The following is an 18,546-nucleotide window of genomic DNA, read 5'->3' as shown; positions in this document are numbered from 1 at the left end:
CTTACCCAAGAACTTTGAGCTTTCTTCCCACAGTTTTTCTAAAGCCACTGTTTTCTCTGTAGTCTCAATAAATCCCTTTGCAAGTTCTTGTATCTCTTTCATGAAGGCTAAGTCAGGTCCTGTGAAACTCTCTGAACCGCTTTCAACACCTGAAGTACTTTTCCATAGAAAAACAAGAGGACAGGATAGGTAATTAGAACCTGGAAGCAAGTCAATGAGAACAATGTTGCCTTATAGCAGCATCCTCACTGTTTTGTTTGTTTTTTGTTTTCAGAGCTATTATACACATACATGTTTTTTATTTTGTTCAGTTCATTAGCGTGCAAGTTGCACAACCGAGTCAAAACCTCAGGAAAGAGGGCACTCTAAATTCGCTGAGCTGAAGCAGCTCACCTGCCCCAGTAATACTAATCTGACAGCAGATGGACACATCCAATGAAGTCTTTAACATTTCCAAATGCACTCGGATTTGTTCCCTGGTGCATCAAGATTCTTTCACAGCCTGAGATTCACATATTCCAATTGTATCTAAGCCAACACACCGCGAACAGTGTCCAGCACAGGGAAGACAACATCACCAGACGGAATGGGGATAACACTTCTTTCGAGGCCCTTCACTGGTTGCGTTGGCGCTTCCCTTTTAGTTTACTAGGCAAAAGAACTGTGATAACAATTACATTATGTTAACAAAAAAAGCAACACCACCAACACCTGCACGCTGATTCCAAGTGACATGCTCCTCAAGGTACCTTTCTACTTGAAAAGTGGTAAGAATTATGTCACTGGCTAAACATTTTTCCTTTTGATGACTTACATTCTGAAAGTGTCTGTTAAGAAAACCCATACCATTGTACATGAGATACTATGTAAGTTTTTTTTCCAAATACATGCAACAACTTACGAAAATGTCAAAAAAAAATCTTACAAAAATATTGTCAGTACTGCCTTGCCCTCGATTTTAATTTACAGCTAAATCCCCTCCAATGCTACCATCTAGTGGCTTTTCAGTAGCACAACAGTTCTCGAACAATAATTCTTCCACTGTGAAATGAGAAGTTCAGCAATGTTTTACACACCTCTACGGAACATTACGTAGACTATCCCAAGGCGCCGTAAGCAATGGAACAGTTATCCTTAACATGTTGCCAGGCAGTTTAATTTACCTTAGAGAAAGTTCAAATGATATAAGGGTGAAGTCAGGTAGCAAAAACATTGCTAATTTTCATTAGGAAAATTAACTGGTGCATAAGCACTACTTAAATAGTATAATATATATATATGAATAGTTACATTCCTTTCTTGTCAGACTTGTACATGAATGTTAGTTTTCAGCATGATTGCTACCAATTGCTAAAGAAAGATCCAATGAAATAGAGATTCACAAGCTAATTCAGTTGATTCATTTTATCCTGCCTTATTTCTTCCAGTTGGTTCCTACAAACATCACCATGAACATCACGGAGCAGAACTTCATTACAAGTCTCATGAACAAGCATCCCAGAAGGAATACACCCTGGTTAGACAAACAGTTCCTTCATAGTTATTATCAATTCTCTAGGTGCAAAATTTTCCAGTCCGTATTTTTTGACACATCATACAAACTTTCAGCAGTGGTGGTATCTCAACTCATATAAGGCCACAGAAATCGTAAGAATACTTCAGCTAGGGAGGAAAAGAAAATGCATGAAAGAAGTCATGACAGAATCCTAAGCTTAACTTAAGCTGTATACAAGGGCATGGAAAGTGAAATTCAGCGTTGAGACTCAAGGGACTAAATCACAAAGTTTGGGTTATTTTTGAACTCGGAATTACTGTGAAGAGAATGTACATAGCCTCCTGCCAGAGCATGAAGCTCTTCATTCTGCTAGAAGAAGGAAATTACTAAGGACCCAAAGCCCTAAGAGACAGATAACTTGAGATCATGCACACATACATGGCCTTTACATCCTCTGAAAAATTGAAAAAAAAATTGATTGTCCATTAGGTTATAGTTAAGAATAAATATTAAGCACTGTCAGAACTACTTAAGTAGAATAATTTTTATATCATCTATGATCCTTTGTTGAATCCATACTACTGTTCTCCTCCCAATTTTTTAAAATAGATACTAAGAGTCATAAAATAAAAACAATAATGCACATAACTGGATTCAATATGCTCAGAAGTTCTGCTAAAATACAGCCACCAAATAGCAAGCAGATGAAGAAGCACCTTTTTCCTCGCACTCCCTCCCTGATCCTTATTCGTTCAGACACCCATTTGTTCAGAGTTTTCTGCAACTTTAGATTAAGGGTTGATGGGAAAATTTAAGCTTAGAACTACCAACAAGTTCTTTATTGTTTCAGAGCAGCTTATTTTGATCCCAACCTAGCTGCCAGCCAAGAGGATTTCATAAAAATCTTTCACCAACTTCAAACTTTCACGGATTAAAGGCAGAACAACTTCTCACATTTTCTTTTTAGAAGAGTTTCTAAAATCACATTTCTGTGGTTCACATGGCAGTGTTTAGAGTGATTAATAGCTTCACTCTAGCTATCACCTTTGAAATCTAGTACAAGTTCCAATATTGCCAGTGCATCTACTGAGAGCTAGAAACACTGGTGGTTAGAACAAAGAAAAAAAACAGCAACACCAGCTACACTGAAAGCGTTCTAGCAGTATGCTTTTTGAGAATGAATGAGGATCCAGTGCTTGGCCAGAATAATGAGTACATCAGTTAAAACAAATCCAGTCAGAAAACTAATAAATAACTAAACAATTCTCTAGTTCAGTTTCCATAGGAATTCCCATTCTTTTTCCCCCCAAGCATCTTCAGAACTTTAAACTAGCAGCTAAATTCACAAAACAAAGCCAATTAAAATAATCATGAGTATTCAAAGTGAAGCACAGAGACAGCATCAACAATAACTTATGTTGCTCAGTGTAGCCTTGCATCCCCATGTACAAGTCTCACTATTTCAGAGGCACTGCACTGGGAAAAGTGGCACCTTACTCACACAGGAGCATACAGCTGAGCTGTCATTACTATTGATCTTCCTGCCAGCATCAGGTTGCACTGATGGCAATGACAGGAGAAGTGATAAAACCTCCAAACCCACTCTGTTGCACCTTGGATCTTGAAAGTTAGAGTTGATGAGAAGTAGGAGAAAAACAATAACAAACCCTTGGCTTCTAATTTAACATACTATAGCTACCCGTATATCTGATAGAACAGGCTGCACTGCATGAACAATAATCAGTTCTGTTATCCAAACAGCTCACAAGTCATCCCAGCCCAGAAACTATCTGGTCTCACACTACAGAAGCAGAGTGGCAAGTGGTTCTCAGAGCAGGTAGGCAGCAAAATGTAACAAATAAGCACAGTGTGTTTAGCAACCACTTTTCAATCAGAGCAAAGAAAAGCGTTGCCTGCTCTTCATCTCTTAGCTTCAAAACGTTTACTTGATACAGCAGCAAGTTCAATGGGTTAAGGTCTGGCTATTACAGAAGAGAAGACAGTGCAACCTGAAAAACTCATGAACCTCTCCACCATAACACAGGTCTCTCAGCAGGATGGTAGCAGCTATCCAGGCAAACTGCTCCTGAGCTATTAACTTTATGGGGGATTCCCAGGGGAGGAATGATAGCCAGCTTCTGCATTTGCCCCTCTTGTTCTGACTGCTATAGTCCTTCCTCTGGCTGATCTTTCTTGGAGCTGACATGGAGTTGAGCTCAACCGTCTTTGGAAGGGGAAATGGTAACAGGCATAGTAATAGTTTTCAGATTCAATCTTGTAAAATATGTCACAGTAGTTCTATGCATTGAATATCTGTGCTAAGTTCTAAAGCGTTTTATTTTTAACATAGTATTAGGGGGACCTATTTATCTCCTAATAGCAATGCTATGAAATTAGCCTAGTTTCTAAATTCAGCACGTTAGACAATGTTGCAGGAAGATGTTGCTGTCTTGCCAAGAAAAAATAGGAAACTAAAATCCAAACTCATGTTTTCTGGGGTAGAAGAAAGATACCAACTTTCTTTACACACAAGTTAACAATGTCAGCTGCTCAGAACAATGAAGAGAAAAAGCAAAGAGTGACAAAAAGAAGGAAGCCGGAAATTTGTAGGAGAGAAAATGAATAATTAGAACTGGGGAGTTAGGAGGAGGTATACATATCATTTCACCCTCACTCTTCTCTTATTTGTGCCTTTTCAGAAATAATTGCTTGAACGCAAAAATCAAACTAAATACAGATATATACATAATTCTGCCCACAATGAAACACTGTAAAAAGCCTTTGCATCTTTGAGCCTCTATAAGCAACTGGCATGTCCTAAAGGCATGACAAAGAAACACTAATTCTGTCCAAATTACCCAGTTACTCAGAATGACAATAAGAACATTTCAGAGCTCATCTGAGATCTCAGCTGTGACATGCAATGCCATTTAGCTCAGTTATTTTCTCCTCAGTTAACTCTTCTCTCTACCTGACCGCTGTCCCTGCATTAAAAATATCTCTAAAATGGCAAAGCTTCAGCTGTGTTGGCTCCCATTCTGCATGATCTCAGGATGGCCTGGAGGCAAGACATTGCTATCAATACCAGTGTGCACAATGAACAACAGCTTACTGCATGTCACAGGAAGATGGATTTTTCTCATGCTGCACACCATTATAGCCCTTCCAAAAATGCAATGGACCACAGAAATATAAAGAACCAAAAAAGTGTTGCTCTGAATTATCAGTGGAATGGAAAATCTTTATAATTCCTTTCCTCTCTGAGTCTTTAACAATCTATAAGCAGGAGCTCTTCTGATACACCACCATTACCGCAGAGGCCCAGGTATCAATAATCCCAGTAACAAGAAAGGCAGGAACACAAGAGAGGCTGAGCAAGAATGGAGGCTGAGCCAGGACCCAACATGACACCAGTGCAGGAGGTGCCCTTGCTGATGGGGCCACCTCCCATGGTCCAAGCTGCCAAGTAGTGACTGAAGTGGGTAACTGGCTCCACTGACAACACTAACACAGTGGGATGAGCCCAGTAGTCCTGTCAAATGTATAAGAAAACAAAGATACACCACAGGCCTAAGGAGATCACCTGAAAGAATGAGCCAGAGACAGGCCTAGGGCTCCAACGCACCTACAGGTTGCTCAGAGCCCTAAGGCCCTAGCACAGCAGAGGTGACATCTACACTTGCTCTGCTTTAAGCTATCATTGACCAACATCCCAGCATCCTACACCACACTGTCCAACGCAACACATGGGAAACAGAAATTAAATTTTGACATGACTTTGACCATAGGCTTGCCTTTGCTTACCATGTACCTATTTCAGCAAAAATGAGGCCCAGATTTGGCTACTAATTTCTTGCAAACCTCCCACCCACTTTTCTCTTTGACTTGATGCTTGATTTCACGTACTCCCCATGCAACCTCCCTGCTTTTCTCATGTGTGTCATCCAGATATGGCACAAGCAAAATGTGGTCTCAGCACACAGAGCTGTGAGGTGATAGCTCAGTCTTTCACACGAATATCAGAATCAAGTCTTCCCCTGGGCCTTATTAGATTTTGTTTCTAGTTTTTGCAAGTTTAGCAAATACTTGTTTTGGAAGTTATCAGGTCTTGACGTTGATGCTACCAACTACAGCTCTTTAAACACTATATGCAAGGAGGTTGGGACTGATGATCTCCAGAGGTCCCTTCCAACCCCTCCAATTCTATAATTCTGTGAATTTAAATAAATATATCAACTTTCTTAGAAATAACACTCCTGAGTTTTAGTTTTTAATCATCTTAGGTATTCCAAGCACAGGAAAATCTGAACTTAATTTTCTTTGTGGCATCGAAAAGTCTAACAAACATAGATCTAGGAGCCTGAGTTGGGATTTGACCTTGCAACTCATTCTGCAAGATCTGCAATGGAATTAAAAACATCAGGAATATATTACGTCTACATGCACATGCATACTTATTTTTGCATGGGAGTGTAAGGCTACAGAAGGACACTGCTGGATGATTTTTACATTATTTGCATGCTCTCAGTTTTACTCTGTGCTCCAGTAAGATAGGTTGGAGCATGGAAAACTTGGGAAAGAGAAGGGAAAAACATCTCTTGCTTTGGGAGCTCCTACATATACTCAGAATGCTAAGGAGGTCTGAGATACTGCTATGTTTGATAGACTAGGAAATCACATCAAATTGCTGCAAGCCAGAACCTGTTGTAGTGACTGAAGAAAGAAGTAAGGAACTAAACCTTTGGACAGTTTGGGTCAGCTACCCTGGCTGTGTTCCTCCCCAGTTCTTTGTGGCCCTCCAGCCTCCAACTGGCAGGGCAGCACAAGGAACAGAAAAGTCCTTGACTCTGTGTAAGAACTGTTCTGCAACAACTAAAAACAATAATACATTATCACCACTATTTCCAGGCTTAAAAAGAAGAAAAAATACAGCATCATATGAGCCTCTATGAAGAAAATTAACTATTCCAGCCAAAACCATAACAAAGGCAGGGACAGATATTGCCAAAAAGTTACTGAGTTAATCATAGCCTTCACCTGATTCATCTGCTCACTAAAAGTCTGTTGATGGAGCCTGTTAGCCTGGACAGCTATTTGGGTGGTTTATGGCTTCCATAATGGAAGTGCCAATAGAAGTCACAGGATTTTATTTTTTTTCTAAAGAACAGCTATATTTTAAACTGTCAGTGTCAATGCAGTACGCATTGTGAAAAGAAACGTGTCACATGTCCATACAAACATGGATGGACAGTCTTTGATGTACCTTTAATAAACACAACATTGTTCATGAAAAGCATCCCTGAAAAGGGCTACAAAGAACCAGCTATGGCTTGACATAAATCCTCAAAGGGAAGACATTTGATATTGCTATTCCTACACCACCACTTCTCTCTAGTCAACACAGGGACACTGTAGAGTTCAGCTGTATTTGGCTGATCAAGCTGACAACCAGAATTCCTAAGGCCATTGGCAGACAGCATAAGCCAGAGCAACATTTAGGCTGATTTAATTTATGCTGATAGACCAGCTGGAATAGACTGACCTCAGGATGAACCTCATGTTACCATTTATCCTTTTCCCGACATTATGATATTCAGTGTAGCCTTCTGAGGATACAAATATACATCTACAGAAGCATTATATTTTTCAATTAAAAAAAAAAGGCAACTGAATAGTTTCCCTCATTCTTAAGTAGGTCTAAGACTGCCTCCAGGAAATTCCTTCCTGATTTTCTTTTGAGCTGAAATATAATTTGGGCAGTTCAGTCAAAGTAGTGTAAATAATCATGCAAGGCAGTCAATATAATCCATTGCTCCTAGGGATTTGACACACTTAAAATAGCAACTGAAATGGTGATGTAAAACAAGCCTATCCATTTACGAATTTTTATTATTATTATTTTTTAAGACTAAGAGCTATTTTAACACCATAGCCCAATAATACAATATTACTACTGCAAGTATGAAGCTTCATACAGAGTTTGCAAGACCACAGCATAGAGGCTTGTTACCTTCTCTTTGTCTAAACCTGAAACGTGCCTGCAGTTTTGTTTTTTTCTTGGCAAATGGTTAAGGTTTTTTATTTTACTTTCACACATCTATTGTTTTACATCCATAGGCTTAAAATATGACCATTCAAAGCAGAATAAGATATTTATGACTAACACAGGAAAGCAGCACAGATCAACACAATCTCAGTCCAGACGCCTTCCCAGAGCCCTCAGGAAGTGGAGAGTCAGGATTCATGGTACTGGAGTACAGGAATGGGCTGATAAAATATTGGGCACATGCTGGCCCTGGAGAGCCCACGACAACATGGAACTCACTAGTGGTCCAAGTACAGAACCATTGCTGGACAGCACCAATTTCATGACAATATTAAGAAAAAATAACATGTAGGCCTTCCTACAGTCTAATTTTTCACATTCTTTTATTTACAGAGGTTCTGCTACTCCTTTTTGACCATTTGTAGATCTTACTTCAGAGCTATCTTTGTTTTGCTTTTTTTATGCTTACACTTCCCACCATATCTGATCTCAAGTATAAATCCATGTATGGTATATTTTTTGTTGGCCAGTCTCACCTTTGAAGAACAATAATCTTCCCAGCAAAGCATAGAAGTATGCTCTGAAGTGCAGCAGTGAAGTGCAAAAATAGCATAAAATTTTCCCCAACTTTCCCTAAAACAGCTTCTAGTGTCTGAAAACAGCATGAAATGTCCATAAAGAGCAATAAAAACTGGAAAGAGACTTAATAAAGCCTTATGTCTTCTGCATTCATAATGATACTAAAAGAAACTTCTTGTAGTTACAAAAATCCCGTTCTTCCTATCTACAAGATCAAAATATTTACTGCAATAAAAGACAAACCGTAACACTTATAGAACTGCATAAACTTGTACATCTTACTGTAAGCGGCTGTATTTCTGTGTTGAGTAACTGGTATTTCTGCATCTTGAGCCAACATTACAGAAAAGAGTCCGCACAAAAGGATAAAGGCCCCGACTTGGCAAATCGCGAGCTTCTAAATAACCTAAAATCAAGCGGCAACAGAATTAAAACCAGCAATGCTGCAGTTATAAAACTCATAACACAACGTTATGCACCCTTCTAGAAAGCTGCTTTGTTGTATTAGTATCAAGTGTTCCATCTAAGCACAACTAATTCACCAGAGAAAACAGATAACTCCTACATCAGACTACAACAAGATAATGTTAGAGAGCACTTTCTGAAGAGCTCAGTCTCATGGCAGTAATGGCATTGCTACACCAAAACTTTGCTAGCCCCTCAGTCCAAAATGACTTGCGAGCTACATCAGAATATATAATTCCTCATTAAATACTATTTCCTCTTTTCTTCGAAACTTTCATGAGAAGAAAGAACTAGTGTTGTTATATCTGAATTTACACTCAAGACTGACTAAAATGAAGTTTCTTCATACTCTGAGAATTTAAGCCTCCGAATGACACTTATTTTGCAATGTAAGAGACAGCTATAGGGTTCACTTTTAACTTAATTTCTCAATTTAAAATAGCTAAAGCTATTAAAAGCATCATTGGAAGATCATTCTGACTTCCTCAACATAACCTTCTTTGGCAATCATTATATCAAATTTAGGAGTAGATATCTAAAACTAGTCTGACAAAGGGTACCTTAAACTCTGTATTTTTTCCCCCATCTAAAAATGACTTGCTCAGGGCCACATCTGGATAAGACTGAATCACACCCTAGGTTTCTATCCCTTAACTTCACTGCACGTAAGTCATCCCTCCTAGTTTATCTTTAATATTTCCTGAATGCTTTCTAAAGAAGAGTCCAGAGAAAAAAAGAGCACAAGTGAAACAAAACATACAGTTTTCCTTGTGTTTTGGGGGCTCTTGGAAGCGAACTGCAGCCAAAATCAGGAAGAGCATGCATGGCCAGAGTATTTCAGAGAGGGACAAGACCTGAAAAGGGAAATGAAAACAATATCAGTGCTACAGAAAAAAAGAATTTGGTAGCAAATCACTTAAGTTTTAATACCTTTTAATAAAAAAAACTTTCACCTACAACTACTTACAGCAAAATAAAAAGACAACAAAATAGCAATTTAGAGTTTATTTCAAAATCCTTATAACTTTACAAAATATGCTGCCTTTAGAGTACAAATGCAGTTTTCAGCTCTTCTGCTGATAACGTTCTTATGTAATACCCTCTGATCAATACAAAATAAACCTGATGCAACACAATTACAGCTTTCCAACAGCTGATCCTCTTGAGAAACCAGAGTTGCACTGTATCTTGATGAAGTTATTCATGCTCCCCTGTTGCCTGCTGTCCTGGACCATGACTTGCGCATCCCCTCATCCTCTTAGGCTCCTCAACTGATGCACTGCATCCTTGCTTTCACCTACAGTCATCACCCTCTAAAAGTTGCCTTCATCACCCCAGCAACGAGAAACGCTGAGGCCTAGCTAACAGGCCTCAGGCTGCCCACAGCCACCTCACGTTTCCCCACCTTCTCTTTCCAGGGCCACAATGGAAACACACCCAAACTGGTGCAGTGTGAGACATATAGCACATTTCATATGAGCAAAAGGCATCTGCTTCCACATCCAGGTGCACTGCACCTGCTAGCACCTCCGGGGAGAGGATGCAGCCCTCCCAAGAAGGATTCCACATAGGAAAAGAAGCAAAGAAAGACCACAGCTGCCTCAGTTTCCAGCTGAAAAAGAAAAAAAAAAAGACAAAATCTGATCTTTGGCAAAATTTCAAAAAGAAATCCCTGCTATGAGGGCAGTAAAAGTGGGAACAATAAGAGAGTTAGGGAAGTGTGAAGACCAACCTTGGTAACAAGAACACAGTAGAAAAGATACATTAAACATCTCCCATTAGAGATATTAAATGAGGCTTTTAGCCTCTCCAAAAATTGGGGATTTTTACTTCAAAACATAGCTTTGTTGTTGATCAAAATTCCACTGAGAAAACAATTTCTAAGCTTAGGTATGTTACAAAAACAGCTGGGAAAAGGAACATAAGAACAAAACCCAGAAGCACAGTCAGGTCTGGGGGAAAGGCCTGCTAAACCCACTCAAAACAAAGTAGGAGCGAACCAGAGAACACCAGACTAAGTGCTTTTACATTCTGGGGTAACAGCAAAAGACAAAACTTAGCTGGACAAGAAGCCATCTTTCATGACCCCATGAGGTAAACAGGACAAGCCCAACCACAACCACCTTCAACCAGAAGCTCATGTTACATCATAATGATGAGGCAGATCTGAAAGAAGTAAAAAACTGAACCTACAGATCAAAGTCAAGTCCACTGAGAACAACCAGAATCTATCACTATCCCATGCTATGCAGACAAAACCATGACCAGACATAATGGAGCCAGGCTGAGTTAAATAGACAGAGCTGGGTGAGTGGGTGGAGGCCCCAGGTGAGGCTGTTTAGGCTGATTAAGACCTATCTGTGCTCTTAGGGTCCTTGACTCCTGTGTGTGTAATTAGGAACATTTGGTGCATTTAGGTATTTATAGCATACTTTAAATAGGGCAGAGGTGGGTTTTTTGTTTGTTTGTTTTTGTTTTGTTTTGTTTTGTTTTTTTCCCCCACTCATCTTTCTATAAGCAGTAGCAGCTATAAAGAATTGTGAATCATAGAATGGTTTGGGTCAGAAGGGACCTTAAAGATTGTTAATTTCCAGCCCCCTGTTGTGGGTAGGGCTGCCACTCACCTGCTCGGGCTGCTACCCACTAGCTCAGGCTGTCCAGGGCCCCATCCAAGCTGGCCTTGAGCCCCTCCAGGGATGGGGAACCCATAGCCTCTCTAAGCAACATGTTCCAGTTCCTCACCATCCTCTGAGTAAAGAATTTCCTTTTAACATCTAACCTAAATCTCTTTTATTTTAGTTTAAAACTGTTGTCCCTTGTCCTTTCACTACGCTCCCTTATAAGGACTCCCACACCAGCTTTCTTCTAGGCCACTTTAGGTACTGAAATTCTCCACCTTGAATACTCTTGAGTAAGTGCAGATAGGGCACATTCATGGCTCAGTATTCACACAGTGAACATATAAGGAGATTTTCAAAAACTTCTCAGGGCAGTTCCTGGCTCTGGACATGCAGAATTAAGTTTGATTTGGGTCATTCATTATAATTCCTGGTTTGGGGAATTTTGCATCTCACTAAGTTCTCTATTCAGGAAACGAATCAGTAAGGGAAGCTTAAAACTTAAAAGAATTAAGACTTTTTCCTTCAAAAAATGTATGAGGCAAAGCAGGATGAGAAGATGATCAGCATGGAGGACAGCAGGAGGTATTAAGCCATTTACGACACACAGGTTGAAGTACGAGGAATTGGAAGCATTCAGAAGTGTTTGGGAGCAATGATAAATATAACCAACAGAATCATTTCCAAAAATACATCAATAATATTTTTAAAATATATCACCTGCAATCATATGAAAATGAAATTCTCTCTCTAAATCACAGCTTCATTAAGTAAAATATTTCTGACATGAAAAGCTGTATTTTTATTTAATTGAAGTAATCAAATCTGAAGTAGCCATCGTGCCTCACTGCAAATCCCTAGATTGACACAGACAAGAGAAATCAATGAGAAAATATTAACTGTAGTGACGTCTTTTTCCCGCAAAAATGTTATTGCACTTGACAGAATTCTCTCCTTTCTATCTTGAAACAATTAAAACCTTGATACTAATTACACATGCATTACACCGATCATTGGTATCACCAATGATTACTTCTAATGTGGAGGAAATTGATTTTAATCCTTGTTACTGCCACAGGCACTGGTAGTATCTAACTATAATTAAAAGCTAATCTGTGGCTCTTCAAAAACTTTTATGAGATTTCCCATCTTGGTTTCAAACAGTGAAGCATTACTGACTTCAGCCATTTTAGAATTAAATCACACTACTGTTCTATATTTGTATTTTCAACAGCGAGGAGACAAAAGGCAAAACAAGAACCACTAGCACTCAGCCGATCCTTTAACAGTGTGCAGTAAGAAGGGAAAATGAAGCCAGGCTGATAGATACACTGTTTCCAACAGAGAACTCAGAATACACTCTTCCTAACGAAATAAGGTTTGAAATATTTATTTTATCATTTCCAAAAACTCACCGGTTGCCTCACACGGCAGAGCCAATTCTTCCAAAACAGTGCCTTGAACTGGCGTACTGCGTGCCCCATTATCTTCTTTTCTTCATCTACTTGGAGAGTGGCTTCTTCAGGACTTTCTAGCCAAGGATCATCTCACCAAGCAGTCCGAACGTATCGTTCAGTAGCTGAGTGATTCCAGCAGTGAGGAAAGGTGCAAGAGATTTGCCTGCTTGTTGAGAACAAATGAGATAATGTTTCTGCCTCTTGTTTTGCTTTCATGGAGGAATCTCATCTTTCCTCTTGCTTCTCAGTGCAATGAACAGTGAGGGGATGGGTTTATATGAATGCCTTCAGGGTGCTTTACTCTCCCGCATATATTCTGCACTTGTTTTTATTTTTCTGCTGTAAAAAAATGAATGCAAATAACAGGGGAAAAATGGACAGCACGTTAAACACTATTGTCTTTTTACAGAGTTCAGTGACATTCTGTATCTGTAGTGTTAATGTCATTTCATATGCACATTTGTAGCCTTTTGGAAAAAAGAAGTGAGAAAGCAAGTATGCTATTTAGCCTTATAAGGACACATCTAACGCTGTGGTGATCCCATCACATCATCATAAGTATATAATGTATATGTAATATATATATATTATGTGTGTAATTTTATCTTACAGTGGGTGTTTGTTTGACATTTACTTTTCCTTTTTCACTAAACATTACCTACATAAAAATTGTATATTCTGGAGAGCCAGAATCATACATACACACTAAGACAGTGCTATGCATGAACAAGCATTCTTTATCTTCTGTTACTGCTGAATAAATTGGATCATTACACTTTCTGCAAATTGCATACAATTGAATGAAAGAGGCATCTTAACATGCATGGCTGTTTTTCTTCTTAGAGAGTAAAATCCCCAAACAATTAAAAACCTCTTAGATACAGAAGACTTCAGTGAAGAATCTGACTTCCTTAAGATTTAAGCTAAGAAGGCAATCAAAAAAATTAAGAAGTCTGATATTTCTGCAATAAGCAACCATTCATCACAGAATCATAGAATCATAGAATGGCCTGGCTTGAAAAGGACCACAGTGATCATCGAGTTTCAACCTCCCTTCTATGTGCAGGGTTGCAGCCCAAAAGGAAGAAGGTACCTCACAAAGGAGCTCCACTTTACAATATTCCCTTACCTAAGGGATGGTTTTCATTCTAGTCAAACAATGTTAAAATCCCTCTAATTCAGAGTATGTACAGTAAACTTGCTCCCCTGGATCAAAGATGAAAATCCAAGAGAGCTGAGGTGAAAATTCTGTGTATAGTCCAAGTATGCATTTTTACACATTTTTTTGTCAATATTTGAATACTGTGAATATGTGTATGGGCTCATGCAGCAATTTTGGAAGGCTGGAGGCCAGAATCTATACTGAATGATTTGTAGCAAATGATAAACTAATCAGTCAGTATAATGAATTTCAAGCAGTTGTTATCAAAGTAACTGATATGGTTTCCAACAGTATGCAAACCATCTGCCAAATTATTCTGAACAAGTAATTCTGCAAAATCTCTGCTCATCTGACCGTATGATGTACATAATTTGATATGCTCTATATAATTACATACTCATAAATGCATTCCGATTTTTAATGCTAAACAGCTCTTCATGAATATAGGAAACAACTGGTTTGTATGCAATTAATAGTCAGCTCTAATTAGCTACCAACTCCTCATGTGACTGTATAAGAGACCCAATGATAAATAACTTTCACTAGTGGGATCACAAAATCACAGAATAGGAGGGGTTGAAAGGGAGCTCTGAAGACCATTTAGTCCGCAGGCCTGCTAAAGCAGTTCCCTACGGTGGGCTGCCCAGGAAAGCGTCCAGGAGGGTTTTGAATATCCCCACAGAAGGAGACTCCGCACCCTTTCTGGGCAGCCTGGTCTACTGCTCTGACACCCTCACAGTCAAGAAGCTCTTCCTCAATATTTACTTAATTTGCCCTGGATTATCACCATCCCTTCCTAAAGAAATTAATTCCTGCCTGTAAGGTGTTCTCTAGAAGCATATTTCTTTTTCTAGAACAAAGCAGATGAAAGCCAAAGATAACCTCATAAACATTCATCCAGATACAATCCCTGTGGTAGCATTCTGGGAAATTACCTCCAAAACAGGCTTCATTTTATTATTTGCAGTGTTCTAGAAAGATGAGAAATAGGAGATCAACCCTTCCTGGCAGACCCTTGGCACCAAAGAGACGACCATTAAAAATTATGGAGATATGCAAGAAAAACGGATCTGTTCTAAATAGTTTCTGAAAACACATCAGCTGTTTTGCTGCCAACGTGGATGTTCTTGAGTGGTCTATGTTTCATCAGCACAGTGTCAGGTAGTCTTGAATATTACAGAGCAAATTAGAAGGTAATACATTTTACTATGTGCTCCACTCATTCTTTCTGGAATAGGAAATATATATCAGCTGGACAGGGTGGGACAAAATAGAGCATCATGTGCTCTTTGATTTCTGCTCAGCTTGAGCAGGTTGTCACAGTGCTGAATTGGACATTTCTTGTTCAAGTTCACGGGATATCTGGAACTACGGGGGCAGAAAAGGCAGCAAACTCTCCACCAGCATTCAGCTTTGGCTTCAAAACCTGACTGCTTTATGGTACCACCAACTCTCCATGTCTGGCCTACAGCTTTGCTGTATGCTAATTACAGCTCAGCTGGCAAACACATTCAAAGAAACTTAGTTTTATATGTTAAGTATATTACAGGCCAGGAACTATGCATACTGTTTGGTAGACAGGAACACAGACTAATTGTGTGAGAGCACGGCTGGGAATTAGGCAGACTGGCCTGTTTTCTTACCACCAGCCACAACTCATCTCACAAGGCTCACTGTGTGATCACAAGGCTTCCCTTTGAACCGGTGAGGAGCACTGCTCGTGAATACTGACACAGCACAGCACTTCACCGCAGACAACGCAGAATGACATCAACACAATTCAATTCATCTTCTTGGGAGACGCTTCCCATGGGCAAAGTTAGGAGACAACAAAAAAAGTTGGCTGTGGGCAAGGTCCAGTAAAAGGTTTGATTAAAACGGAGCCGTGTGGTGAACGAAGACAGCAGTCCGAACTGGGCAAGTAGGCCGCTGGTGGGGCTGCACTTCTGGGCAGCAATAGGAATTGCGTTCTTGTAATGGGACAAACTGATGGTAAACTACGGGAAATTTTCTCACAGTTACAAGCTGATGAGAAGCATCTGGAATCAGGTTTCTGTGTCATGTAAAACTGGCTTTGTCTGTCTTTTCCCACTCCAGCATTTTCCTGTAGCCTGTGCAGAACCATTGCCCCTGTCAGCACAACTCCTGCTATTACAGTGGCAGAGTTTCACATTTAGTGCTGTTTCTCTCAGTAACCTGTTTTCTCTCCATTACACCGCAGGCAGAGGACCTTTTTTTAACTGTAATTTAATTCATACTCTGGAGTAAAATACAAAGTGGTAATTATTTTAGAAAAAGAAACCGTGTATTTATGTCACTCCAACTTAATGACCGAATAACTTTCTGGGAAAGGAAAACTTAATATCTCACATAAACCAGCTGTAATATCCTCACCACTGTGCTTTCCTGCAGCCATTCATTGCGCACAGATCTGATCCCAAACCTTAGCTGCTCCCTGCACCAGGAAGGGAGTGCTGATGGGCACATCCACATGCTCTGCCTTTGGTTTCTTCCATAGCTTGCCAGTAGAAATGAAACATATCTCTGACTCGAGTATGTTAACTGCAGTTCTTTTTGCATTTTATTTCGGAACATTCTCAGATCCAGGAGCACTTGAGATGGAAATTCAGCTCTGCTGCACAACACACTGAAAATCCCTTGAAAGGACACAGGAAGAATCTTTAAAAAGATGTAATGTATTAAATGTGTGTAATTGTATTTTCAGGAAATTACCAAAATACCCTCTGGTAGGAAGGTATTTAAATTTAGGAGGGTATTTATATTTAAAGGGATAAAACCTTTTATACTGTAAGCATTTTTGGGAATAGGTCATTCCACCATGCTTCCCTTTAGGATTTCTCATAACTTCCACCACAGAAAAACTTTCTCTGAAGTACATCAAGATGCAAAAAATAAAAATTAACTTCCTCAAGTGAACTCAACTTCATCAGGTTACTGCCCATTCTCGGTCTCTTTCAAATTAGCAACAGATGTGTTTTAACCTATCTTAAATTATGCTCTCAACCACTTCTTTCACAGAAAGACTGGATCAGGCCAGAATGCCAGAAATCAAGAAACAGACCATTGGTAGAAAAACAGTTTTCTCCCTTCATTCTTCCATCCTCATCACATCTTCCTTCCTCCTTTGTTGTTATCCCTTCTGATCTCTGGAGTAAACTGTTTCTGTAGCATATTGTTAAGTATATGGTGACTAGACAGCACAAGTGGGACTTTGGTTGCACTTGGTTATGGGCCTCTGTAAAATCTACTGGAAGGTAGCTTTGCTGCTGGATGCATACAGCTGATTCATTTCTTTATCTTTCTGTCCAGATACAGTCACAAGCGGTAATTCAATTGTTCTTATCAGGGTAACTTTCTGGCAAGTTTCCTCTGAAGCCAAGAGAGTTTTTTTGGCACATAGGATGTGTTTGTACAGCACCCTCTTGTATTAGGAATTCAGAATTGCAGGATGTTGACCAGTGGGAAAAAAAACAGCATATTTGGTCTCCTTTGATTTCTAATTATTATTTTTTTAATGATATAATCCTTTATATCACCTATTAGAAAGAAGAAAATGATTTTAAGAGGAAGAAAAGTATGATGATGGAGGGAAGGAGAAGGACAGGCTGAGGTTTTCTAGGAGTTCTTTCTTCCAAGCCCACACCATCCAACTCTGCATAGGCACCGCCACTTCAGCCTAGAGTGCAACATGTTGCTTCTTAAAGCAGTCTTTTTATTTCCTTCCTACTGCTCTGGGAACTAGAGGTTAAAGAGCAAGGCTGCTTTTTGTCACATAGTTCCCAGGGATCTCACTTCCTGCAAAGAGCAGGCAAGCACAGGGTAGAGCTACACAAAGATTATTTTTTTAAGAGAGAAGCAGTTCAAACAAAATGTGGAGATTCCGTCTCACCCAACACATCTCCTCAACTTGGAGGGAAAAAAAAAAAATTCTGAAAAGCTTAACTTTATTGCTTATCCTAAACATAAAGTGAGAAAGCGTGTTTTTAAAATTAGGAGAATAAATAAATCAAAGGTATTTAAATCGTGTTTGGATTAAGAAGAAAACAACAACACTGTTTTCATCTTTTCTACTATCCATTCCCACTATGTTCCCAGTTAAAAAGTTATAAGGACATCAGTTATTGTAAGCAGTTTCCCATCCGCAAGAGCCCTCCCTTCCATTTTTAATGAATTCATCAAATTCTTCCCATTTCTGACTCTTCCCAGTAATGAAGCCTACTGCTGCACCACTCCCTTTCTGATCTAACTCTGGTGTTCTCAAAGGGCTGCAGACTACTGGCATTGAAATAAAACCTACATTAGCTAAATCACAGTATCATAGAATCAGAATGGCCTGGGTTGAAAAGGACCACAGTGATCATCTAGTTTCAACCCCCCTGCCACGGGCAGGGTTGCCAACCACTAAACTAGGCTCCTTGAGCAACCTGTTCCAGTGCTTCACCACCCTCTGTGTGAAAAACTTCCTCCTAGTATCTAACCTAAACCTCCCGTCTCAGTTTAAAACTATTCCCCCTTATTCTATCACTATCCACCCATGTAAACAGTCGTTTCCTCTCCTGTTTATATGCTCCCTTGAACTCCCTCTTCAAAGCTTTTTTCAACTTGCCCTTATGGTACCTGCTGGCAATTGGTCTCATGCTGCTATCAGGGACAACTGTTCTGGGTCTGAGTCTCTTGACCTGTGACTCCTACCAGGATGGGAC

General features: G+C 39.5%; 1 protein-coding gene across 1 annotated transcript in view; it reads right to left on the bottom strand.

Annotated features, from left to right (window-relative positions):
• The window catches only part of ABCA13 (ATP-binding cassette, sub-family A (ABC1), member 13), a 184,527-nt gene extending 166,250 nt beyond the window's left edge, over positions 1-18,277 (bottom strand). The window contains 4 exon segments of the mRNA XM_040696008.1: positions 6-157; positions 8,403-8,526; positions 9,346-9,439; positions 12,619-18,277. Of these exon segments, the coding sequence (XP_040551942.1) occupies positions 6-157; positions 8,403-8,526; positions 9,346-9,439; positions 12,619-12,687 (439 nt within the window). The 5' untranslated portion in view covers positions 12,688-18,277.
• Between the last annotated feature and the right edge of the window lie 269 nt (positions 18,278-18,546).

The sequence above is a fragment of the Gallus gallus genome, chromosome 2, assembly GCF_016699485.2.
Source record: "Gallus gallus isolate bGalGal1 chromosome 2, bGalGal1.mat.broiler.GRCg7b, whole genome shotgun sequence".
NCBI lineage: Eukaryota > Metazoa > Chordata > Aves > Galliformes > Phasianidae > Gallus > Gallus gallus.
This window is presented reverse-complemented; position numbering and strand designations above follow the sequence as displayed.